Source organism: Astyanax mexicanus, chromosome 20 (assembly GCF_023375975.1).
Source record: "Astyanax mexicanus isolate ESR-SI-001 chromosome 20, AstMex3_surface, whole genome shotgun sequence".
NCBI lineage: Eukaryota > Metazoa > Chordata > Actinopteri > Characiformes > Acestrorhamphidae > Astyanax > Astyanax mexicanus.
Genome location: NC_064427.1, coordinates 344668 through 372418, shown reverse-complemented (window position 1 = coordinate 372418; position 27751 = coordinate 344668). Strand labels below are relative to the sequence as shown.

General features: G+C 43.8%; 2 protein-coding genes across 2 annotated transcripts in view; one reads left to right on the top strand and one right to left on the bottom strand.

Moving 5' to 3' along the window:
• Positions 1 to 16114, bottom strand: part of LOC103023267 (seizure 6-like protein) — a 33447-nt gene extending 17333 nt beyond the window's left edge. The window contains exon 1 of the mRNA XM_049469023.1: positions 15977 to 16114. Within this exon, the coding sequence (XP_049324980.1) occupies positions 15977 to 16064 (88 nt within the window). The 5' untranslated portion in view covers positions 16065 to 16114. The remainder of the gene's footprint in view (positions 1 to 15976) is intronic.
• Positions 16115 to 21384: 5270 nt separating this feature from the next.
• On the top strand, positions 21385 to 27724 carry npm2b (nucleophosmin/nucleoplasmin, 2b). The gene is made up of 9 exons (XM_022664589.2): positions 21385 to 21486; positions 21575 to 21641; positions 21723 to 21805; positions 22263 to 22379; positions 25310 to 25403; positions 26140 to 26267; positions 26723 to 26754; positions 26849 to 26885; positions 27381 to 27724. The coding sequence occupies exons 2-9, from the start codon at positions 21605 to 21607 to the stop codon at positions 27420 to 27422; spliced, it is 570 nt and encodes a 189-aa protein (XP_022520310.1). The 5' UTR covers positions 21385 to 21486; positions 21575 to 21604; the 3' UTR covers positions 27423 to 27724.
• Positions 27725 to 27751: the final 27 nt, after the last annotated feature.

Here is a 27751-nt window from a genome sequence, read left to right as displayed (position 1 = left end):
TCCTACAGTGTAATTCTGAGTATAGTTTCCTTTATATATTATAATATAAAGTATATATTAACATGCGTTTATTAGCATAATATTGTGGATCACAGATATATATATATTTAATGGAGCTACACTATAGAAATAAAGCTTGAATTTAATTTACAGTAGTCTGTGTACAGCTTGTGTATCAGTATAGATTTACTGTATATATGTATATATATATATATATATATATATACTGTATAGCTGAATACATTTACTGTTTCATTTCTACAGTGTTGTCCTATTAAAAATAATAAAATATATGCAGAAATGTGAAGGCTGGCACTCCCGATTCTGAGGTACTGTACAGCTTCTGTTCTGCTATTGTTGAATCAGGGTTCAAAACTTTAGTTTTGGGCTCTTTTTGGTATTTTGAGTAAAAAGACGGAGATAAAAAGGAATCTTCCTTAAAATATAAAATAAATGCTTCGTATTAACGAAAATCAGGTCATTTTTCACTTATTATTTAAAAGCACTTTGTGAGTCTGACACATATTTTCTGTTATTTCTAATTAAAGAACATAAATAGTGATATATTGGTGAATAAGGATCAGTGTACGGTTTTATATAGACTTTATATCACTGTGCTGTGATTGGGTAAGTGATGTAGTGATGTAAGAGCGCAGTAGAGTTAGCAGGGTGTTGGGTAGAGTGTTGGTCTGGGGTGGGTATTAGTGTTTAATAGTGTTTAAACGCTGGTGTTTTGGGTCTTACAGTGTCACGTTTCAGCTTCCTGCCTCCCACACAGCGCTCTGCTGATCTACAGTAAGATTCTCTACAGCTCGGTGACTGTACTCTCACCCGCGTGTGCAATATATATATATAAATATATATATATATATATACTGTAAATATATTCATAGAATTGAGGGTTGTCCATGACTAGAGTGTTCTGGCCAAACTATTGCACGTCTGTTTTGGGCACGAGCCCAGAGAGTCTGAATCTGTGTAGGAGTTTCTCTGATTTTTACATCTGTTATCTTTATAAATCCACCAAGCAGCTCAATATTCAAAACCTCCAACCAGAGAACAGAACTTACTCTCAAATAAACACTAAACACAGGTGTGAGAATGATTACAGGTGTTCTCAGATTAGATACTGGGTTTTTATCACAAGGGGGCGTAAAAGTGCTTCCCTCACTTTAAGACTTCTATAAAAAGGCTCTTAGAGGTTAATTTGTGGGTAGTGTACCTTCTGGTGAAAAATCACTGTGTGCCGGAGACGCAGGTAATCATCCTTAAACTTTTGTCTGTGAATTGTGAAGTGTAAAGATGGTGGTAATTAGGCCCATTAATACTTTTTAAATAATATCAATTATACCACCTGCAATGTGATTGGCTGAGAGGCGTTCTATGAGTGCCGTTATTAGCCGGTAATGCACTGTAACCGAAGCTCTCAATGTATTACTCCGCCACATACAGGTAACCTAGCAACGATGCAGCGCTTACAAACCAAACAGTGCCGCTACAAACAAACAGAGCAGCAATGGAACTATTTTAACTGGCAGAGTTTTTTATAACCAATCAAATCCTATTTTCTCCTCCTCTTTATCTCTTTAAAATCTTTCAATAAACACTGATAATGGAACTGTGGTATAATCAAACAATAATACACTTGAGGTTCATGATATAATGTGTAATATAGCTGATCTATGACCGCAACACAGCAGTGCCAATAATATACCTTATAGCACGAATCTCGAGTGTGTTATTGCTTAATTATAGTATAGTTGAAAACACTCCCTAGAACTGTGTAACTAAGTCATATTAGTGTAAAATCCTGTAATATTACTCTACCCCCTTAGTCCACATGCTCCTCCCACTTTCTCTCAGTGACGCTTCTGTATCTGTATCTCAGCTTGTCCAGAAATGCACGTGTTAAGCATGTTCTTTAGGGGAGATATTTAATTTGTATATAAATATTCTGGTTAAACCACTGAACACAGAGATTTCCAATTAATAAATTCCACACCTCGCTGTTTCATTAATGGAGATTTTCTGATTCACCCGTTTCCGTGAGAGAGAGATCACGTCCCCGCGGACTCTCGCACAGGAACACTAATCCCTGCATCGCCTCATTAGTGGAGATTGTGGGCGGAGCTCCTGGAGGGAGGTGGCAGTGATAGTGGTTCTGGTTGTTAGAGGCCGGTCAGCGCTGGAGGACGGCGGCAGCATGAGTGTGAGAGATGAGTGTGTAATGATTTACACTGATAGATAATGACAGAGCCGGATGACACCAGCCGCCGTCCCGCTGGGTCAGCTGAAGCCTCCACACTAAAATGGAGCAGCAGCCATCGATTCATAAACCCTGACCTCCACACAAACCATCTCCTGCCTGAGAGCTCACTCCCACACAGCCGCGCTGCCACTGCCGGGTCCGTGCTGTCACCGCCAGGTCCGTGCTGTCACTGCCGGGTCCGTGCTGTCACCGCCAGGTCCGTGCTGTCACCGCCGGGTCCGTGCTGTCACTGCCGGGTCCGTGCTGTCACCGCCAGGTCCGTGCTGTCACTGCCGGGTCCGTGCTGTGTTGTCAATGCCGGGTCCGTGTTCTCACAGTTCACTCTGTGGTGTGCTGTCACAGCCTGGTCAGTGCTGTCACTGCCAGGTCTGTGCTGTGCTGTCACTGCTGGGTCCGTGCTGTCACTGCTGGGTCCGTGCTGTCACTGCTGGGTCCGTGCTGTCACTGCTGGGTCCGTGCTGTCATTGCCAGGTCTGTGCTGTCATTGCTGGGTACCTGTTGTGTTGTCACCGCCAGGTCCATGCTGTCACTGCAGGGTCTGTGCTGTGCTGGCACTGCTGGGTCCACACTGTCATTGCCAGGTCCATGCTGTCACCGCTGGGTCGGTGCTGCCATTGCCGGGTCTGTGCCGCTGGAGAGAGAGCGTGAGCTGAGACAGAACCAGCATGGTGAATATGGCTATAAACACGGTTAATCTGCCGCCGGCGCTCTGAGGGGACGCGGTGCCGGCTGGGCCGTGGCAGCGGCAGTGTAAGGGCACGCCGGCACTGCAAGAAAACGATCTGTCAATCTCCCGCCAATAAAACAGATGGAGCCGGCTGCCGACAGCTTGTGCTGCCTCTCCGGCCCAATCAATGGCAGGCAGTAATTGGGTGCAGCAAAAATATCAACTTCAAAAAGCTGCAGATAAGAGGTTTACGCTCTGACTGGATAAATCTGAGATTCATATAATCACTTAATCCAACCTGCAGAGAAGAGGAGTTATGATACGTCTAACACGACTGCATGATATTACAAAAACAGACACTGTGAAATATATATACAGTATATGTGATATTTAAAATATAAGACTTTCAATATAGTCCAACGATTCAACGTCATAATAATAATAATAATGCATCTAATTTTAGAGTAAAATAAATAATTAAGGACACATATAACCTTACAGTGCACTGTTTTGATTTTGTACTTTTACACAGTGCAATTGTGACGCAACGGTCATTACCCTTATTTTAATTGTAAATAAGTAAAAGCTTTTAGGAGTCTCAGAAATAAAATGTAAATTTTACTAAATTAAGTTACACACTCTTTAGGATGATGAGAACCAGCACACACCTCCATCCATACATGTGAAGTTAGACTCCGCCTCTTTTGCTGTCAATTAATTGCAGCATCACCTATGACCTACTGTACTCTCTCTCTCTCAGACTCCGGCTGCTGATGGAGAAACAGCAGCATGATCTACTGTACTCTCTCTCTCTCTCTCTCTCCCTCTCTCGGACTCCGGCTGCTGATGGCAATGCCTGGGCTACAGAGCTAACGTCTGCTGGGGCATTTGGAGAGTGTGAGTGTGCAGTTTGGCTAGTGTTAAATGTGGGGTTGAACTCTAAAAGTGACACAAAAAAAAACACCCTAATGAATCAAATACAGCAGAATAACTGGGAAATGTGTGTGTAGCACTCTTAGTGGTGAAACTGGTGGCACTCTGGTGCCCGGCTGCAGTAGTGCTCAGCGGGGGGGGCACTGGCACCGGTGGTGGTTCAGCAGATGGGCTCTGCTGCTCACTCAGCCTCCACACTGCAGCCTCACAGGTGTGAGCCGTCTGCTCCGGCAGCTGCGCATCTCTCTGATTCGCTCGCTCGCCCACCCCCTCTCTCTCTACCTCCTTCACCCTCTCTCACTCTCTCTCTTCTTCTCCTTCTTTCTCTCTCTCCTTTTTTCCCTCACAATCTCTCTCTGCATCGTTCTCTCTCTCCATCTCTCTCTCCTCCTTCATTCTCTCTCTCTCTCTCTCTGTCTCTCCTCCACAGTGATCAGCTGACCCTGGTGTCTCCTGTCTGCATGCTGATGTCGTGACTGTGTTCTCCTCTCAGAAGAAACACAGTGAATTACTCCGGCTGTGATTCAGAGAGCAACACTCACAACACCTCGTTAACCACTTCTACACTTCTAACCACTCCTCACCATCCTCACTATCCTTAATATCTTCATCATCATCACTATCATCACTATCATCACCATCTTCACTAATCCTCATGGTCCTCACTATCCTCACCTTACCTAAATTCATTCCCTCACTGCAGAAAACAAGAATCCTTCACATCTCCGTCTCTGTCTGACCCCTCCCTCTCTCGCTCTACTTCTCTCTCTGGAAGGATTCCCCGTGTTGATATTCGTATTGCCATGACAACACATCTCCAGATTACTCATCATTCACAGTGAGGCAGAGCAAAGCGGGTTAAGGCAGAGAACAGCTGAGCAAGGCAGAGTGAGGTAGAGTGAGAGTAGAGTGATCATAGAGTGAGGTAGAGTAAGGTAGAGTGAGGTGAGGTACACTGAGGTAGGGTAAGGTAGAGTGAGGTAAAGTGAGGTGAGGTAGGGTGATTGTAGAGTGAGGTGAGGTAGAGTGAGGTAATGTGAGGTAGAGTAAGGTAGAGTGAGGTAGAGTGAGGTGAGGTACAGTGAGGAGAGGTAGAGTGAGGTAGAGTGAGGTCAAGTGAGGTGAGGTAGAGTAAGGTAGAGTGAGGTAGAGTAAGGTAGAGTGAGGTGAGGTACACTGAGGTGAGGTAGAGTGAGGTCAAGTGAGGTGAGGTAGAGTGAGGTAGAGTAAGGTAGAGTGAGGTCAAGTGAGGTGAGGTAGAGTGAGGTAGAGTAAGGTAGAGTGAGGTAGAGTGCGATAGAGTGAGGTAGAGTGAGGTAATGTGAGGTAAAGTAAGGTGAGGTACAGTGAAGTGAGGTAGAGTGAGGTGAGGTAGCGTGAGGTGAGGTAGAGTGAGGTAATGTGAGGTGAGGTAGGGTGAGGTGAGGTAGAGTGAGGTAGAGTGAGGTAAAGTGAGGTGAGGTAATGTGAGGTGAGGTAGAGTGAGGTAAAGTGAGGTGAGGTAGAGTGAGGTAAAGTGAGGTGAGGTAGGGTGAGGTGAGGTAGAGTGAGGTAAAGTGAGGTGAGGTAATGTGAGGTGAGGTAATGTGAGGTGAGGTAGAGTGTGGTATTAGTAAAGAGTGTGTTCTGCAGTGGAGGAGGAGGATCTGAGCTGCAGCTTCTCTGTGAAATTTCTTCAGCTCAGAGAATCTTATTGTCTCTCAGATCTGTAATCATACGGCTCTTTCATAACCGCGCCAGAGAGTGACAGCAGGCCCATCAAACCGGCAGCACCCCCACCCGCCACTCCCCCCGCCCGCGCCCCTCCATCTTGTCCCCGGTGCCACCTCCTCGCTCGTATACAGAGCAGGCTGGCAGTGTGAGTGTGAGCAGTGTTTTAATGACCGCTGCCCACAGCGGCGCTCTACAGCGTGCCCGCCGGCCGTGCCAACAATCCTCCACACCTCGCCAACCACACCCCCGCCAGAGCCTGGTCCCGGCACAGGCCGACACACACAGACCCGTCCCTCGGCGCCGGCTCCCTCGCCGGGTTCCCGCTACGCCCCGTTTACCACCATTCAGCCCCGGCTGCTCCGGCATTATACATATTACATAATATTATAAACATCAATAAAATGATCATTCTGATATAAAACCACACGAGTGAGTGTGATCAGGAGTCACGGCTCAGTGCCGCCCATTACATTCTGTTTACTGAAAGCTTTCTGAACCAATCAAGCTTCAGCTCTGAGTTTATCAATTAGAATAAAACTGCTAAAATGAATTTCATTAAATAAAAACAGGATAAAAACACACAGCAAATCATAAGAGCAGCCTTTTAAAAACATGTGTTCTTAACCCTCATGTTCTGTTCATTTATCAGGAACAGTAATGGTGTTCCCAGGTCAGTTTGACCCAGTTTAATTATCCAAAACAAACCCAATCACTCGTTTTTTGTTAGAAATGAATGATTATTATATTTTTCCACCCATCACCCATCAGCCCTGCCCACTAGATCAGTTGAAGAAACGTCATTTCAGTCTGCTGGTTGAGATCATCAGGCAGTACACAGCAGGATTAGCCAGTAGACTTTGTCTGAGGGAGGGATCTGTACCTACTGTCTGTGGCGAGACAGCAGATGGAGGAGATGTAAGAACTTTCAAATAATTTTTGTGTTTGGTGCTTCTATCACAGCTTGTCCACCAGCAGTAATGTGTGGTAAACACATTTTTGTAACAGCTTATTTTCATAAAAGTGACAGAATGGGTCTGAAACTGGTGAACTTTATGTGAGAGTGAACATGTTTTGTACTGAACACAGATCTACTGTATTATAACTCGTGTAAAATCAGGTATGTTTATTAACTGCAGGTTATGAGTGATTCTTATACAATTACAAAAACATTAGTTCTTTAAAAATCTCTTTAGTATCTCAACTGATTCTGTAATTTTAGCTGAAACACCGGAGTGGTGTGAGTCTGAATGGTGGACGGTACTGATTGTGTAAATCAGTGGTGATACGCAGCTCTAGCAGGACGTTCAGAACATCAGTCAGTAAACAAACCCTTCCTGTCCTGAATCCAGCTGAGCCTCGACTTCATTCAGATTTACGGTGCGGCGCGAGAGGCACGGCGCGAGGGTTACGGGGATCTGGCGCAGGTGCAAACAGCCGTCACTTCAATAGGATTGTGAAATGAAGGCGGTTTAAGACGTGCGAGCTGTCACACTCGGCTTTGAAGTAAAAAGAAAGTGAAATATTAAGCGTGTAAAACGCGACGGTGAAATCGCGTGCCGACAGATGGTACCCGCTCTGAACCAATCCAATCCATCTGCCTCAACCTGACACTGCTGTACACGATCCAACCGCCACCATGTATCTGATACACATCTGATCACCAGCACTGCAATCAGAGGGTCTGTAGAGCAGGGGTGGGCGATGTGCTTCTAAAATAATATCACGATATTTCATGGTGTTTTGGCGATAACCAAACGCAATATGAGAAAAACCCTGAATTAAAAAAATATATAATAATATATTTCAAGAATACACTACTGACATACAAAATGAAAATTAAATTTTATTACTGCATACGATATGATACGATATGATATGGCACACCTCTAATAACTGTAGTGGATTAACCAGAGGATTTCTTCATTGCTTGGACACAAACACACACTACCCCCACTTTACGGCCTATAAGGAAACTTCGAACCCAGAACACTCTAAAAAAACCTTGGAGTAATCTTTTTTTTAAACAACCTTAAATTTCAAAATGACATTTACTGACTATTTCTTCACTCAGCCTCGCTCGAGAGCCCTAAATGCGAGTTTAGGGTAAAATTCTGTTTACATTCCTCCAAGTCATAAACCTCGGAGTTAATGTAAACATTTGGAACATTTGCAACACCATCACTAGGACGGGACTGCGGACTTAAGAGAGTGTCAAAACTTAATTAATGCCTTGGAAATTGTTAATTCACCAAATGTTGTACCAATTTAGGGGTTTGTGCCTAGTTATTTCTGCAATCACTTAGAAATAAGATTAATGAAATTAAGAGAAATGTTCTAAGCTTGGGATTCCATTTTCAACATTGCAGGCTCAAATTCTGTGGCGTGCAGAAAGAACTCCCTCCCCCACCATCGTAAATTCCGATGCCAACCGCTTATCTAAACTCAGCAAAGGGGAGGAATTTCTCACTCAGAAGATTTTGCTTAAAATACATATATATTGACTATATAAAAAAGGTGTTTTATAGAATGTTTACTAAATAATGGTATATGTGTCTGGTATATGGTATATGTGTTTGGATGTGTCCTGATTGAATTCTCCTACACATTCAAGTCTGAATCAACAAGGTTTAATTAGCATTTGATAATTTAGCTTTATTTGGTTATCAGTGGTTTAACCATGTATTATCTTTTAAGTGATTTAATTGGGTTTAAATAATAACATGACTCTTGATCTCTTTCTGACAGAGTACCATCCATCATTGTATTTCTAAGATTATCTTGAATATTACATGTTTGTGGGCAATATATATATATTACATTTATTGTGATTCAATTGTAAGATTGTTTGTTTCCTGAATTTATCCTCACAGACTGATATGCTGAAAAATGTATTTTGATCCACTGTTTAATTGAGTTTTCTTTTGGTTTGATCTATTAGAAAAATGCTGAAGCATGCTGACCATGTGAGCGAGGGGGGGTTTATGGCCCTTTGTGAATCCCCACCAAAGTTTGAAATTGCTCCTAGACCAATCAAAACACAGACATTTGGGCCACAGGGCCAATCATAGCTCGAAGGCCAAACAGGCCACAGAGTCTAATAGTTAAACTGGGAGTTGCCAGTTTAGAGTTGCCAGTTTAGAGTTTCCAGTTCAGTTCGGAGGAGTTGGAGGAGAAGCAGTTGGAGTTAGAGAAGGAGTGGAAGAAGATGAGTTGAGGAAAACAGTTAGAGGAGAGAGGTTAGGGAGCCCAGAGATGGAGAAAGGATATACTATTAGTGTAGTCATCTTAAGTTAGTTTTCTTAGACTAGTGCATTTAATCTTCAAGTATATTAATATTAGCTATCCTAGTTTAAATAACTAGGCTATTTTATGATCTACAGAGTTCTCCTGCTTGCCAAGATAGTTAATATAGTTCAGTAAACCAACTAGACCAACCGACGGATCACCGAGAGGGTACGCCAGCCGAGCCAGCTCCAGGGAAGGCCTTCCCTGTGCAGAGACTAGAAGCGGGTGTCGTCCAGGTGCGCCGCTGGCCCACAGAGCACCATCTTTACCCTGCGGATGGGTCCACACCGGACCTTCTAGGGGTGCAGGATGTCAGCCGAACAAGAGGTTTAAACAGCGGACCGAACCGATGGGGACCCCCCTTTGTAGACGTCTCAGAGTAAGGCAGTTTGGGTATTTCTCTCAGCAATTGGTGTTTTGGTTGGTCAAGTCTAGTTTGGTTATTGTTCTTAACTCTCTTCGTAGTATAGATTAATTTTTAGTTATTTGGCGAAAGGGATGATCTTTGTAGGCCGTAAAATATCTTACTTATCTACTTATTTTAGTGTTCTCATTTGATTAGTTTGACCTCATTACATTTAGACCCTTATTTAGAAATATTCACTTAATAGTTCTATTAATCTCTATTCCTTTCATGTCAGCATTATAACGTGTTTGTTCTTTTATTTCTCATTTATTATTCTACACTATGATTTGATATATAATGGCTACATTATGACTTTTTAATGAATTATTTACTCATATCTGTGTGATTTAATAAATACTTTTATTTTACAAACCTGTCATTTCAGTGTGTTTTTCTGGATAACTTGGTTATGAAAATTTCTGTCACCTGTAGAAACCACACCCTGAGATGTCTTGTGTTATTAATTAATTTGATTAATTAATTAATTAATTAATTAATCTAATTAAATTAATTTAATAACTGGCGCCCAATTAAAAATATTTCAACATCTCAATTAGCACCAGGTATTAAACCACTGAGCCGCTACATAACTGAGATATTAAAAAATACTGATAAAGAATTTTATCAGATTTACAGTAACAGAAGTCAATGATCCAGAATTATTAGTCATGATACTAATAATAATAATAATGCACTCCAAATATCTCCATATATCCAGTATTAAAGTCAAATAAATGATACTGGACAGATATAATCTGTCTCTAGTAGATATATAATGGGAAATTAAGAGAACAGTGTGAATTTTTCTTTTGATAAAAACAGTAAAAAAAAGTAGTACCCTGATGTGATAAATAATTAGAGGTGAGTGATATTATGGCTCCATATTTCAGGGTATAATATCGATCACCATATTCAAAAATGTTGACATAACGGTTATTTTGATAATCGATAAATCAATCTGTCGCTTGTGTTTTCTGATTATATATTTTCCTTTCTGTTTTCTCTATCTATCTCTTTTACATGTATGGAGATGCTGTTCCTGATGTTCCAGCCTGGCTCTCCACTGCCCGCTGTGTTGTTCTCCGGCTCTGCAGCCCTGCACTGATTACCATTAACACACTCAGTATCTGTTTCTGTATTAGCCATAGCTCTATAGTTTGTGCCCATCACATTCTTATATTCATAAATTAGTACCTGTTATATTAGCCATAGTTCACATTAATTCTCTGTACTGTTTTGTTCTGTTATTTGTTTGTTGTTTGTTTGTACTGAGCGGGTCAACCCGAGTAGGATGGGTTCCTCGGACTGAGTCTTGGTTCCTTCCAAGGTTTCTTCCTCTTAAAGGGAGTTTTTCCTTGCCACAGTGTCACCATAAAATCAGCATCTCTGTGGTGCTGCTCATAAGAGGCGTGGACCTGTTTTTCCTGTAAAGCGGCTTTGTGACAACCTTTGTTGTAAAAAGCGCTATAGAAATAAAATTGAATTGAATTAAATTGAATATATTTTGGGTCGGGCTGTTTTCTGTTTGTTGCTCAGCAGGATAATAACTAAACGCATTAGAGGATCAGGACTCTGGAAACAGGACTCTGAGACTCTGAGACTCGGTGCTTTACCTGCAGATACGCTGTTTTGTTGCTGAGCTGGAGAGACTTTACTGAACGCTGGAAAACCTCCAGCTGAAGCTAAAGAGAAGCTTCCAGTATAAAGTCCTGTTCTTCTGAGTGAGTGATCTCACTGTAGGCAGACATCATTTCCTTCATGTTAGGCTCTATTACACACATTATCATTAATGCAGTTTTTAATAAACATTTCCCACAGCTTTTGACAGATTATAACACCTCTCAGAGGCTACTGCTGCTTCATAAAGCAGAAAGCAGCTTCAGCTTCAACCTACGAGTGTAGAGATACAGGATCTACAGGATCTACAGGCCCAGCTGTAGCAACATCTGTGGGTAAAGGTGCTGCAGGATCCATACAGAACCTGTAGAACCTCCAAACCCAACCGTCTCAATCTCATCTTATATCCAGCATAGAGGAACCAACAGGATCTAAACTAGAGACTTATTTCCTCTGAGATCTATCTATCTATCTATCTATCTATCTATCTATCTATCTATCTATCTATCTATCTATCTATCTATCTATCCTCCCCCCCCCCCCCCCGTTGGGTCCCAGGTGTTTTCCATTTCCTGTCCTTGTCCTTGTGTATAAATAGTCCTCCTGGTTCCTCTGTTCTTTGTCGCGGCTATTGTATGTTTATCGTCCATTAATGTTGTGTGTGTTTTTCTATGTATTCTATGTGTTCTTGGATTATTTAGTTCTTTGTTTGTTTATTTTTGTATTTTATTTTCGAGAACAATATCGCTCTGACGCTTTAATAAAAGCGTGACCTTCATTTAATGGACTGGTTTAAAATCTCTGCAGTTGTGTTTTTCTCAGTTTTCAGAGCTCTGAGGGATTCTCTCCGGCTCACAGTGACTCAGGGAACGCTGCCAGTAATCAGAGCCGAGCTGAGAGGAGGGAGAATAGGGGAAGGAGCTGGGGGTAATCGTGGGGAGGGGGGTAACGGGGGGGGGGGGGGGGGTAATGGAGGAGTGTTGGATTGCTGAGTTCTGGACGTTGTTGAGAACCTGTCAGAGATTCTCCCTCAGCCGAACCCCCGGCATCAACACTCCCGCTGAGAGAATCTGAAGAAATAAAGAGCTTTTCTGGAGAGCTGCAGACCACCGGGAGCGCTGTCACAAAACACCCATATACTCGAGTATTGACTCGATAACGATTTTTGTTCAGACGATATATTACCCAGAAATACCAAACGGATCAGATTACTGTTTTAGAAACAATAAAATCTGGTAAAAACTTCATGTACACAGTGTGTGTGTTCACTGTATATGTTTACAGTCCTCTCTACAATTTATACATGTATATGTATTTACAATGTATTTTGTACAATTTTTAATCAATTAAGTAACTCAACTAAATAATTAATGTCTCTGCTGCTCCATGCTGTTTACTCGCTGAGCATGGTGTGTGCAGCGCTCACTGCTCGCAGTCGTGTACATCTGCGCTGCACATCCCATTAAAAACACTGTTTAAAATCGCAGTGTCAAATTTTAGTGTTTTTGTAGTGTTCTGTGTTAAATCAGCTTCACACTGCACAGATATACAGACTGAAACACAGAATCCTCTCACTATATTTACTTTTTCTTACGAGACGATGTGCTCGAGTGGTTTATTGGTGTGTATTTTGGTGCGTTTAGGTTTTTATGCCTGTGTGAAACCAAACCAGACAGAGGGAGAAACTGAAGTTCCAAATTAACAATAAACTGATTAAGTGATCTGGATCATAGAAATCTTTCACAACTACAGGTGTGAAAACGCCCCTGATACAATCCCCCCGTCCACACAGTTACTGCAGTGCTCGTGCTGAAGGGGTTAATCCCGGAGTTAACCCTGCTTTGTGTTGACCCGCTTGTCTGAGTCTGGCTGTATCCGTGCTCTCGGGTTGTTCTTCAGACGGTTCTACACTTCCTGTCCAGTGGTGCGAGTGCAGGAGATTGTGGCCGTGTGGATCAGAGGGAGCGCTGGTGAACGCTGGGAGAGGTGATGTGATGAGAGGAGAAGGACGAGCCGGAGCTGAGCGATTTCTGCAGAGTCTGAAACAGACAGTCCGTCACAAGAGCCCAAACCAACCCGCCCAAAACCACACTGACAGACCAGCACAAACCCAGATCCACAGATCCACCCGATTCAGCTTCAGCTCAGAGCAGCAGCAGAACCTCAGACCCAGACCTGAATTCACCAGTTTCACCTAAATCAGTTCCTCCTTTTTCTTTTCAATTTATTTCCAATTTTTATCCCATTTTCTTCCCAATTTACACGGCCGATTACCCAACCCACTCATTAGGACCCCCCCTATCACTAGTGATGCTCCAACATCTTTTTGAGCTTCTGCTGATGCTGTAGCATTACCGAGTAGCATCACAGCGCTAACACTCGGAGGAAAGTGCAGCAACTCGGTTCTGAGAGAGAGCAAGAACTACTGTGCTCTCTCAGGGCTCCAGCAGCTGATTGCAAGCTGCATGACCAGGATTCGCCCCAGATATCTACCGATCATAGTGGCAGTGCGTTAGAGCGCTGAATCACTCAGAGCCCCTGCTAACTGAAAAAATATTTCTCAATTATCACGACCTTAACAGCATGTCGGAGGCCAATCAGAGGCCTAGGCCACTTTATCACTGCAGGTCCATTTAGCCAGTCATGCTAAATGACCAATCAGAGCTTCAGTAATCATGATTCAATTTACACAGTGTGAAATTCTGCAGTAGGAGAAGAATAAACTATATTTTTCCAAACTAAGATTAATTACAAGACTGTTGTATTTTTAAAAGGGTATAACTGCTTTGTTATGATGTTCTATTATCATTAAATCAGTGGAATTTAATGATCATAAACTGAAAATAATATAGTTTATCTCAATAATTTCTGGGACAATATATCGTCCACAAAAAATCTTATTGTGACAGAGCTTGATGTTTGTATACATTGTTTTTTTGTTTTTATAGAATCTGCTCCTTCTTTTCAAAATACTTTGAAAAATATTGTGTATTTTGAAAATGTCTGTAAGTATAGAAATACATAAAAATATTTACACACACACACAGCAAACAGGTGTGCTGCCGTGTCCACTCTATTCCCGACGTGCCGATTCACGGATAATGAGAATTCCTAATTATACAACAAACCAGATCCAGCCTCCCGTGAGTAAATCACCACCCTGCCCGGCTACACTCTGATCCCCCGCTGATTATATACCAGTCTGACTCATTACTGTACTGTGATGGTATTTATTTCAGTGATAAATATTACAATATAATAAAATACAGACATTTTAAACAACTTTTCCAGAAATGAATGCGCCATAATGCACCATATGTATCCAATATTGGGGTAAAATAAATTATATTAAATAGATATATTCTGTTCTTGGTAGATATCTTATGAAAAATGAAAACTGTGTGAAGTTTCTGTTTTTAGTATAAAATATATACCTTTTAATGATTAGTTTAGATTAGTGAAGATTGGTGTCAGAAGTGGTTCATTTAGTGTTGTGTTTAAGCCCCGCCCACTAGACATCAGTGTTTTACTCTGTCATCAGATCCCACAGTTCTGATTGGATAAACTGTGAAATTTTATAAATATATATATAGTGTGTTTTTATACTACAATAATTTATTTTCTAAATCAATAGGTTTACTATCCTCTACTATCTCTTACTCTGTGCAGTAAAACTCTTTACTTATTGCTGCTCTAGTGCTCTACGATGTGCAACAGCCGTGTAGCATAATCTATATCTTATCTTATAATTACATATAAATCTTATGTTGTTGTATATCTCCCCAGGTCTGATACAAAACAGCTGATCCAGCCCATAATACTTCACTGTAATACAGACTCCCAGCAATCTCACAACTCTGTAATAACGTTCCTTAAACGATAAAAAGCACTGTTTATATTTGATCAACAACACTGCCATGACCTAATTAAGAGAGATGCCAAACACAGGGCATGTCTCGATATGATATTATCACCATACATTACCAACGATTACCCGATAACTTGCAATTGCAAGACAATTACTAGCTATTGAACCACACTGACAATTAAAGACCATCTTGAAGGAATTAATGAATGAATGAAGTTACTATAGTTATATAACGCCTTTCTAGAAACCTGAGAACGCTTTACAGTCACACAACCATTTATACTCAGCACTCATCCACACACCGGTGAAAAGCAGCAGCCAATAGCGCACAGCGTACTCTCAACCGGAAACAACCCTCATCCACCTGGAGGAGGACTGCATCCAGCACTACAGCATTTACCCAGAACAGAGTGATAATCTGGGCACACAGTCATACACACACTTTATATACACACAATCGAGAATTGTATTGTGATATATCAAGTATCACAGAATTACAGTATTGTTATTATCATCGTTATCGTGGGCAAAGGATCATGATAATATCTAATGTGATTTGTCCTGTAATTCTTACCATAACTGTACACCAACTAATCCATTAAACTCAAACAAAAACATCAACCAATGTTCTATTATCCATTTATTATCTAACAATAGAATTTATCTTTCCGACAGTGAAACAATGCAGACAAACTCAATCAATCAATCAATCATTTTGATCAGTTTAGATATAGAGCAGTATATGATCGGTATTATTGGATGTTATTGTTTGAGTTTGATGGATCAATAGAACTGAACACATCCTGAGAACATTCAGTGAATTCCAGCGGCACCAAAACAAAACGTAGTCAGAACGTTACCGAGTCCAGTTGGCTGGAGATGCGGTGAGGAGGTTCTGCAGTGATCTTCACTCTGCAGCACAAACCGGAACCAGAACCAGAACCAACTAGAACCACCCGAACCCAATCAGAAATATATCCAGAACCAGAATCAGAACCAAAACGAACGCAAGCAGCCCATGATTCAGCAGCAGAGCCACGCGGTCCACGAGCCACAGAAAACCCGCCGCGAGCTCTTCCGCGGTCCAGGAGCCCGCGCGGAGCGGCAGAACGGTTCTACCGGGATCGCCAAGTTTCCAAAGTGGGTCGGGACCGCGCGCGCCGCGATACGTAAACATCACGCCGCGGGGAAGAGGAGGAGGATGAAGGTGAGCGTTACCTTGGCTCGAGACCCCCGATCTCCACAGAACCAGAACCAGAACCCCCATCCACAGGGCGGGACTGAGCGCAGCGCGAGGAGCCCGCATGCTGGAGGAGACCGTCCGCGGTTCTGAAGATCCAACCGAACCCTCAGCGCGAGACCACCGAGCTCCTCCCCCCCTCACAGCGCGCGCGAGGAGGATCCTGCGGGAGATGAAGAGGAGGATACCCGACAATCTCTCTTTCTCTCTCTATCCCTCTCTCTCTGATACTCTCTCTCTCTGTCTGTCTGTCTCTCTCTCTCTACCACTCTCTCTCTACTACTGTCTCTGTATCTCTCTACCTCTCTTTACCAATCCCCCCTCTCTCTCTTTCTCTCTACCACTCTCTCTATCTCCACCACTATCTATCTCTCTACCAGTCTCTCTTTCTCTCTCTGTATTTCTTTTTCTCTCTATATACCACTCTCTCTCTTTATCTCTACCACTCTCTCTATCTCTCTAATATTCTCCTTCTTTAATTAAATTAAATTAAATTAAACTCTCTCTCTATGTCTCTCTCCCACTATTTCTCTCTCTCTTCTCTCTCTCTCTCTCTCTCTCTCTCTCTCTCTCTCCTCGGCTGAACTCTGCAGTGTATTATGGTCATGCCCCCCCCCCCCCATGCCCCCCCACTCTCCCCAGATCTGAACTTGCTGATGCCGCTGTTGTTGTTTTGCCCTCAGCTGAATTCCATTACATATGATAATGAGCACTGAGCTCTTCAGCCCCACCGCTTTAACACAGCAAACAAACAAACAAACAAACAAACAAACAAATACACCCCCCTGAATTCTTACTGAATATTTCTACAGATCAGCTGCCCATCGGCCAGATTATGCCACCTGCCTTAGACCAGTTCCTCATATTCTCCTGGATATATATCAGACCAGTGTCCAGAAATGCATGTGTAAAGCATGACCTTAACACACGGTTCCACTTTCAGACTCTAGAGGGAGCCAGACCAATTCTTACTTTAATCTGCTTTAATATAATAGATTTAAATAACCTTCACTTCACATAAACAGTGTGATCTTTCAGTGAGACAGACTGAACCAGTTCCTCATAAAGAAAAAAACGTTTATCTGCAGTGATGCCTAAATATTAAACTTTATGTTTAACTCCCTGTCAACAAATACATCAATACTACATCAATATAAACAAACAAAGAGTTTGGCTGGAAAAAAGCCATGAAAGCAGAGTTTAAAGTGATTAGAGCTGCAACAGAACCATCAGAACCGAACAGAAACTGGAAACCAAAAAAAAAAAAACCCTCTCTCTCTCCCTCTGTTTCTCTATCTCTCTCTCCCTCTCTCTCTCCCTCTCTTTCTCTATCTTTCTCCCTCTCTCTCACTCTCTTTCTCTATCTCTCTCCCTCTCTCTCACTCTCTTTCTCTATCTCTCTCTGTCTCTCTCTGTCTCCCGCTCTCTCTCTCTGTCTCTCTCTCTCTCTCTCTCTCTGTCTGTCTCTCTCTCTCTCTTTCTCTCTCTGTCTCTGTCTCTCTCTCTCTCTCTCTCTCTCTGTCTCTCTCTGTCTCTCTCTCTGTCTCTCTCTCTCTCTCTCTCTCTCTCTCTGTCTCTGGGCTGTTGGTATTCAGGGTGAGTGCAGGGCAGAGTGAGGCCGGGTGGTGAGAGAATGTGGGCACGGCTGGATTGGCACCGGTTCAGTGAGCTGTGCCCGGCTGAGTGTTTCAGTGAGGGAGGAGTCGGGCGGCTCATGAACCAGTCCGGGTCTCTGAGACGTGGTCCGGGCTGTAGCTGCTGCATTATTTAAGGTGGAATGTAACATTTAAATAAGAAGCTGTCCAATAAGAAGAAGCACTTCTATGAGTTTTATATGATGGGAGCTGGAAGAGTTTAAACACATCTGAGAAAAAACGACTTCCTGTGTTTAGTTTTGTGCTCAGTTGCTATTGGCTGTTGAGTCGGGTGGAAAACAGTCAGACATGTTTGATATGCTGAGACTGATCTGATCTGTGATCAGGAGCTCATCTCTCCAGAGTCGACTCAGACTGACTGAGAATCAGAGATAAAATCACGTAGAAAAACACAGAATTTACAGAATACAAATACAGATTACGACCAATCAGCACGCAGAGTTCAGTTACTCGCTTGATCTTCCCAGATGTGAGCAGAGGTTACCTGTCCGTGGTGCTGAAACTGGATAAAGCATGGAATAAAGGAATGAGCTCTAATTATATAGGAAGCTTAAATTTACAGTATATATATTTATTGAGATTTGTGCTGATCACTGATCAGTGTGCTCTAAATGTGCTGAATATCTGACTACAGATTTAATGTTATATCAGTATCAGTGAGTTCAGAGAAGCACAACCTCCGTTCTATTTGATTTAGAATTTAGAGATAATGGAAATCAGCCACTTGCTGAAATATGACTATATACTATTATTGATGACAAGAATGTTAAAATCATGTTTGTAAACAGAATATTTAATATTAAATAAAGAGTTTAATATTCTGTTTTGTGTTTTACCTTCATAAGAAATCTGTTTGCCCTTTCATTTTAGTTTTAACCTGTTTTTTTTTTACGAGTGTGTGGGGAAGACTGAAACATCATGGAGGATCTTCCTACAGGTTCCAACTGCGTTTGAAATGAGTTGCAGGTCAGAAATGCAGGAATGGATGTGTATTTTATTATTGAAATTATAAATAAAGTCGCCCAAACATTCAAACACATTTTTTCTCATGTGGATTTTTAGTACTGTCCCAGTGTTTTCAGGAGTTTCATTTCCTAATGATTAATGTTTAATTTCCTGTACTGTAGGTTTACTGTGGTCTTTGCTTTTATGGGTGGTTCATTCTTACACTAATCAATTTATTATTGATTATGAACTCAACAACTTCAAACGTATCTCCAAGCCTCTTCTGTGTCTTGTCACGGGAAATATACTATATAAATATTTCATACACTACATGATTCACTACAGTTACTCGATGAGGAAAAGCCTTCATATTCTATGCTGAAAATTGATAAAAGATGATGAAAGATGGATTGAATGATGGTGAATGATGGTGAATGTTCTGTGAGGAAGAGAAGAAGAGCTGGTTTAGAAAGAAAAGATCCATAGAATCCATTTTTAGCCTGAAGAAGCCTCTGGTGAATCATAAGCGGGTAGTGTTGGCGCCGTGAGTCGAGGTAAACAAGCAGCAGAAAGACAGTGAAGAGCTTTTCTCTCACAGTATCAGAAATAAACACCACGCTGTATAAACATGTAAAAATCAAGAGGTATAAATCTATTCTGCTGCGGAGTGTAAATGTATAAATGTCTGTTTTTGGTGAAACTCGGCTCTTTATCGGCTCTGAGCTCGTCTCTCATTTGATCCCTGTCGCATGAATATTTCATGAATCCACAAAAAACACACAAACACAGGAACACGTGTTCTGCAGGACGCGTTCCGTAAGTAATGGGACAGACTAACAGCAGCGCTCTTCTCTGTGCAGTGGAGTAAAACTGTGTTTTTCTGTGTTTCTGTTTAATTAGCCTCATTATCAGATTCAGCTCTGAGCCGCTGCTGCCTAATCCTCCCATTACCAACAACAAATCCTCATCAGACTGTGAGAATAAAAGATAAAGACCTACATTTCTGTCTCTGCCGTTCCTTTATTCCCCACTTTCCCCCTTTTTTAAGCAGAGGTTAAAAAGAGTTAGCCCTTTAAGCAGGGAGTAAGCACCCCTAAAACGAGCCCCAGAACACATTAAAGTGAAAGAATAAAGTTGTAAAGTTTTTTTGTTTTTAAACTGTGGATTAGCTAAAAGTGTAAAAATTAAGAAAACAGATTATTAGCAGAATTTGAATAAGAAAAATGCAGCTCCATCAAAGTGCAAACACACCATCAGACATTGAATAAAATCTGGATCTTTTCTCTTATATATTCAGCTCTGTCTCTAAACCCCGCCCCCGCCAAAACCCCCTGAAACCCCAGTCACCCTCCTATCAGCCCTTCTACCCCCCACCTGCTCCATCGTTTCATCCTGCTGCTGGTGCTCTTTGATGGCAGTGAGGGACCAGGCGGTGGTACCCTGGGGAGTGGCGGTTGCCCCCCCTGGCCTGTGTTCTCTCGTCTCCGTGATCCAGCGTCTGAGCGACCCGAGCCCACGGGACCACATTAATTATACATCACACGACCGTCTCCAACACCAGAACCAGAACCAGAACCAGCACCAGCACCAGCGTACACCCCCCCCCCCACCCCCCCATATATTAATTACTAAAATTAGAAAATGATTTCAGCAGCTTTAACTTTATTATTAAAAGCATCATTAGGTGTGGAAGCTCCATTAAGCAGGTAAAAAGTTCAGCACAGAAATATAAAATATATTATATATTTCCTTAATGTGACCCTAATACGTTTTTCACAGCTGTGATTTTGAATATTATAAATCTGTTCTCAGACACTTTACGTGTGGTGCTGAATCAGATGCAAATCTGATATAAGGAGGACCAATCAGAGCAGAGGAATCGGTTCACACCTGTCTGATCACCATCACAGAGTAAAATAAAGAATAAAAATGCTAAATTAATTTGTTATTTGTGTGAAAATGTAGAAATAATTACTCCAGTAAAGTTTAGATGGTATAAATAGATACACTTTTTTATGATTAAGTAATGAAATGAAGTATATTGACATACCTGCATTACTGATATTTTATGCTAGCTGTGGAACAGATATCAGTTTTTTTATATGCAAGCTAAACTGCTAAACTAAATACATAAGATACATAAAATTGGCTGTAAAACGTTAATGATAATTTACATTTTTTAAAATAAAATAAAGCTATATTGATTCATATTATTTTTTAAAATAATTAAAATAATATTAGAATATTGATAATATATCACTGTTTTCAGCAGCACAGTGAAAACACTGCAGCACAAGCATTTATTTAAAATACAACAAAATAAAATACTATTTTTTTGCTTTAATCTGGAAACTTGGAACTAAAATGAAGCAAAATGAACAGAGACTAATTTAAAAAAGCCCAGTTTACAGATTCAGCTCAGTGTGTTGAATATACTGCACAGACCACTCTAACACAAACACAAGTCAAAATGTCATGTGATCAAAATCACATGACCTTTCAGATGTCCAATCAGAGGGAGGGGCAATCTTCAAACAGATCTGTTCAAAGTAACTAGACCAAGTGACTGCTACAGTAAAGTGGCCAATCCAAATCCAGGATTCAGATCCAGGAACAGTGGGACAGAGTTCTGATCCATCCCGGGGTTTCAGTCTGACTCTCTGGTCGGCTCTGCTGAATCCTGGAGTGGATTGTTATTTTGTGGATCTGGATCAGTAAGTGTTCCTATAGCTGCTGCAAACAGTGCAGTAATTAACCCGCAGCACTGATCACTCTCACCCGCAGCACTAATTACTCTCACCTGCTGCACTAATCACCTCCATTTAAACCCCGAGTTCAGCCTGATCCAGCCTTTCTGCTGCTCTACTACACTTTCCTCTCAGATTCTGGTGAGAAAGAGAGAAATATAAACTGTGTTTATTTTAATCTGGTGTTAAATCTGGTTTAAAGTGCTGCTGTTCTGTTTGGGGTTTTCAGGGTGAGCCGGGAGAAGATCTGTGAAGAGTCATGAACAAAACAGAGAAGCCTCTGTCCACACTGTGGGGTAGGTTTGGTGTGTGTGGAAAGTAGTTGTGTATCTAGTGTTTTGAGTTTCTGGATTTTTCTGATCTGGATTGTTTTGCAGGGTGTGAACTGAATGATTCCAATAAAGAGGAAACGTTTAAAACTGATGATACAAACCATCAACACCAACTCGCCCTGAGAACGGTAACTCTGAGTAACTCAGTAAAACTCACCTGTTTTTGAGTTAATGAACTATATCTATATATGTTAACTACTTAGTTGGGTTAGTTTTAGCTATTAGCAAACACCTTTCCTTAAGACTAAGCTTTTATTAATGAATATTTAAATGTAAATCAGTGTAACATTTTATACAAAATATGTATATTTATTGGTAGACTGCAAAAAAATCATTAACATAAATTAAACAAAGTAAATGTAACTCCACTCTTGTGTCAGAAAATTAATGGGAAATGAAATGGGGGGGGGGGGGGATTCTTAAAATATTGCTTTAAATTGGACATTTAGAATAACCTGATTTGGTGACTTTTTGTGTTTATTTTGAGTGTAGTTACTTGTAGTTGTACAGCAGGTTTAATACTCCTATCTGGAGGTAATGTTTGGGTGTCCCGTGACTTCTGTCCTCCTGTTGTGTGGTGTGTAGATGTGTTTGGGTCACACGGCTAAAGAGGAGTTTAATATTGTGGAGTTGGTGACTGGGGAGGGTGACTCTGCTAAAGCCGTGCCCATCGTCACCTTACACGCCAAGTCTATGACCACGGTAAGAGTCCTGCCCCCCCCCCCCCTCGCACCATTACCCCCCCCCCCCTCGCACCATTACCCCCCCCCCCCTCGCACCATTACCCCCCCCCCCCTCGCACCATTACCCCCCCCCCCCTCGCACCATTACCCCCCCCCCCCTCGCACCATTACCCCCCCCCCCCTCGCACCATTACCCCCCCCCCCCTCGCACCATTACCCCCCCCCTCGCACCATTACCCCCCCCTCTCGCACCATTTACCCCCCCCTCTCGCACCATTACCCCCCCCCTCTCGCACCATTACCCCCCCCCTCTCGCATCATTACCCCCCCCCTCTCGCATCATTACCCCCCCCCTCTCGCATCATTACCCCCCCCCCTCTCGCATCATTACCCCCCCCCCTCTCGCACCATTACCCCCCCCCTCTCGCACCATTACCCCCCCCTTGGCACCATTACCCCCCCCCTCGCACCATTACCCCCCCCCCTCGCACCATTACCCCCCCCTCTCGCACCATTTACCCCCCCCCCCTCTCGCACCATTTACCCCCCCCCCCTCTCGCACCATTTACCCCCCCCCCTCTCGCACCATTTACCCCCCCTCCCCCTCTCGCATCATTACCCCCCCCCTCTCGCATCATTACCCCCCCCCCTCTCGCATCATTACCCCCCCCCTCTCGCATCATTACCCCCCCCCTCTCGCATCATTACCCCCCCCCTCTCGCATCATTACCCCCCCCCTCTCGCATCATTACCCCCCCCCTCTCGCATCATTACCCCCCCCCTCTCGCATCATTACCCCCCCCCTCTCGCATCATTACCCCCCCCCCTCTCGCATCATTACCCCCCCCCTCTCGCATCATTACCCCCCCCCCTCTCGCATCATTACCCCCCCCCCTCTCGCATCATTACCCCCCCCCCTCTCGCATCATTACCCCCCCCCCTCTCGCATCATTACCCCCCCCCTCTCGCATCATTACCCCCCCCCTCTCGCATCATTACCCCCCCCTCTCGCATCATTACCCCCCCCCTCTCGCATCATTACCCCCCCCCTCTCGCATCATTACCCCCCCCCTCTCGCATCATTACCCCCCCCCTCTCGCATCATTACCCCCCCCTCTCGCATCATTACCCCCCCCTCTCGCATCATTACCCCCCCCCCTCGCACCATTTACCCCCCCCCCCCTCTCGCACCATTACCCCCCCCTCTCGCATCATTACCCCCCCCCTCTCGCATCATTACCCCCCCCCTCTCGCATCATTACCCCCCCCCTCTCGCATCATTACCCCCCCCCTCTCGCATCATTACCCCCCCCCTCTCGCATCATTACCCCCCCCCCTCTCGCATCATTACCCCCCCCCCTCTCGCATCATTACCCCCCCCCTCTCGCATCATTACCCCCCCCCCCTCTCGCACCATTTACCCCCCCCCCCCTCTCGCACCATTTACCCCCCCCCCCCTCTCGCACCATTTACCCCCCCCCTCTCGCATCATTACCCCCCCCCCTCGCATCATTACCCCCCCCCTCTCGCATCATTACCCCCCCCTCTCGCATCATTACCCCCCCCCTCTCGCATCATTACCCCCCCCCTCTCGCATCATTACCCCCCCCCTCTCGCATCATTACCCCCCCCCTCTCGCATCATTACCCCCCCCCTCTCGCATCATTACCCCCCCCCTCTCGCATCATTACCCCCCCCCTCTCGCATCATTACCCCCCCCTCTCGCATCATTACCCCCCCCTTGGCACCATTACCCCCCCCCTCGCACCATTACCCCCCCCTCTCGCACCATTTACCCCCCCCCCCCTCTCGCACCATTTACCCCCCCCCCCCTCTCGCATCATTTACCCCCCCCCTCTCGCATCATTTACCCCCCCCCTCTCGCATCATTACCCCCCCCCTCTCGCATCATTACCCCCCCCCTCTCGCATCATTACCCCCCCCCTCTCGCATCATTACCCCCCCCCTCTCGCATCATTACCCCCCCCCTCTCGCATCATTACCCCCCCCCTCTCGCATCATTACCCCCCCCCTCTCGCATCATTACCCCCCCCCTCTCGCATCATTACCCCCCCCCCTCTCGCACCATTACCCCCCCCCCTCTCGCACCATTACCCCCCCCCCTCTCGCACCATTACCCCCCCCCCCTCTCGCACCATTACCCCCCCCCCCTCTCGCACCATTACCCCCCCCCTCTCGCACCATTACCCCCCCCCTCTCGCACCATTACCCCCCCCCCTCTCGCACCATTACCCCCCCCCCTCTCGCACCATTACCCCCCCCTCTCGCACCATTACCCCCCCCTCTCGCACCCTTACCCCCCCCCCCCTCTCGCACCCTTACCCCCCCCCCCCTCTCGCACCCTTACCCCCCCCCTCTCGCACCATTACCCCCCCCCTCTCGCACCATTACCCCCCCCCTCTCGCACCATTACCCCCCCCCTCTCGCACCATTACCCCCCCCCTCTCGCACCATTACCCCCCCCCTCTCGCACCATTACCCCCCCCTCTCGCACCATTACCCCCCCCCCTCTCGCACCATTACCCCCCCCCCTCTCGCACCATTACCCCCCCCCCCTCTCGCACCATTACCCCCCCCCCTCTCGCACCCTTACCCCCCCCTCTCGCACCATTACCCCCGCCCTCTCGCACCATTACCCCCCCCCCCCTCTCGCACCCTTACCCCCCCCTCTCGCACCATTACCCCCCCCTCTCGCACCATTACCCCCCCCCTCTCGCACCATTACCCCCCCCCTCTCGCACCATTACCCCCCCCCCCCTCTCGCACCATTACCCCCCCCCTCTCGCACCATTACCCCCCCCCCCCTCTCGCACCATTACCCCCCCCCTCTCGCACCATTACCCCCCCCCCCCTCTCGCACCCCTACCCCCCCCCCTCGCACCATTACCCCCCCCCCCCTCAGCTCTGAGTCTGGTGTTTGTTCTGCAGGTGAATTTATCCGGGTTGGATCTGCACCCCCCGGTGATGTTCCGGCTGAAGTTCGGGTCGGGGCCGGTGTTCGTGGGGGCGGAGCATGTAGCCCGTGAGTAAACTGAGGAAGTGAATATGGGGCAAATTTAAATGAATTGTGATTTTTCTAGAAATGTTCACAAAACTTAACTTATTATTTTACTGATTGTCAACTGATCTCTGTTCAGATAGAACTCAATGCAGATCTATATCTTTTTATAAAAACTCCCAATACTCACCAACTTATAGTTAACCTCCATATTAATATAAGACTTATTTCCTTAAAACTAGATAATTTCACTTGCTTAAATTTAATGTTTTGTAGTGTGGCAATTGATTAAAGTAACTTTGTGTTTATTATTATAAAAGAAAAATACTTTATTCAGTGATTAATCATGACATAAAAAAATGCCGGTACTTGTATTTTTGGACGAGGGAAAAAGTAAAGAGCTTTAATGGAGGAAATGAACTCCATATTCTAGCTCCATATTCCACAGTTAACAATTTTCAGAGTTATCTACTCTGACTTTAGCAGTATTAAACAATTCTGTTTTTACATCACTAAATACTGTTTAGAGAAATGCTAAAATGTTACCTGTGGGATTTCAAATGTACAGGAGTCATAAACCCCTGTAGTTTATTGCCTTGAAATTAGATCATTTCACTTGATTAGATTCCAATATAACTTATCTAAAGCCTTGTATTAGGATTAACCACAGTAACAGTACTTATATCTCCCAGCACCAGCTCACTGTTTATTACTGTAATCTGTTCAGAAATGAAATGTATATAATCTGCTGCTTTTCCAGTGGAGGATTATTCAGATGAGGAGCTGCTGGATGAAGAGATGGATGAGGAGGAGGTGGAGGAGGAAGAGGAGGAGGAAGATATTGAAGAGTCACCTGTAAAGAAAGCCAAGAAAAATGGTGCTGGAAAGGTAAGACCTGAATTTTTGAGTAAGGTTTTTGCAAACCTTTTCACATTGCACAGTTCTGATACATCAGCTCACAGACGCAGCCTTGTGCTGATCCACATCACCCTAGTAGTGATGAGGGGAAAGAGAGCACCATCTACTGTACTGTACCCACCCAGAGAGAACAAGAGGGAGCCAACTGCTCTCTTGGGGCTCTGGCAACTGATTTGATGGCAAGCTGCATGACTGGGATTCAAACCAGCAATCTCCTGAGCGCATGGTTGCAGCGCTTTAGACCGCTGGAGCACTCGACACCCTTTTACTTATTATTTACTGTGTTTGGAGAATGTGGTGGTTTGTTTTTTTTGTTGCTGAATATTAACGTGTTTCTCACTGTTAATTTGTTTAAATCTCAGCAGTTCTATTCCAGTTCTGGTGAATAATGATGGTAAAAATAGTTTTATTGGTTTGTTTTGTAGAGAAAGAAGCCGGAGAAAGGGGAGGACGAGGGGTGAGTCTCAGTTCTGTTCTTTATTTAGGACACGTGTATCTTCAGTACTGCTGACTCTCAGTATAATCCTGTTTATTTCCTTTATTCTGAACAGAGACGCATCAGAGGGAGAAAATAACCCCCCCAAAAAGGTACGAATATTAACGGTTTTGTATAAAGTAAGAATCTGTTCTACTGAAGGGAAGAGTTTATTTGGATTAGACTGGGTTTAATGTGGGTGAAGATGTTTGTAGAACTTTTTATTCTTCAGAAACGGTTCACTCAGTCTCTGTTTTAAAGATGGTTCTAAATCTAAAAGCTCAGGAGATCATAGAGTACTAATATTAGTAATATTTATATTTGCATTTAGAGGAAACAAATCAGACTATTGCAGAGTCTGAGTCATTTCAGCCTGGTAATGTGAACCTATCCCAACTCAATTATATTTATTATATTTTATTATTATTATTATTATTATTATTTATTATTATTATTATTATTATTATTATTATTATTATTATTATATATTTAAAGCAATGTGGCTTCTAGTAATGTGAACGTAGCCTTATTCTCTTTTAACAGAAGTTAGTAAACGTTGGATTTTAATTTTATTTATTTATTTAATGTGTTTTTAACTGTATGTTCAGGGTAAAGGGAGGGGCAGGAAGCCGCTGGCTGCGAAGGTCTGATTGGTCCGGAGTGGAGAGTTCACTAAAGTTCACTACAGTAAAGGATCAGAGCGGAGCGGCTCGTACTGTCTGATCTACAGCAGGTGTGGAGAGAGAGAGAGAGATGCACTTTACCTTCACCTTCATTTTCTTTTCTTTTTCTTTTAAAAAAAAATAAGGATCTGAATGCTGCCGTGCTCTTTGTGCTTCTTGTGCTGAACTGAATCTGTATCCAGGCTTTTATTGATTAAAAAATGGCCTGAGATCTGCTTCCTGTGTCGGACTCCTCCCGGGACTTTATTAAACTAAACTGAATTACTGTGTTTCTGTTTTGACTGAACTGGTTAATC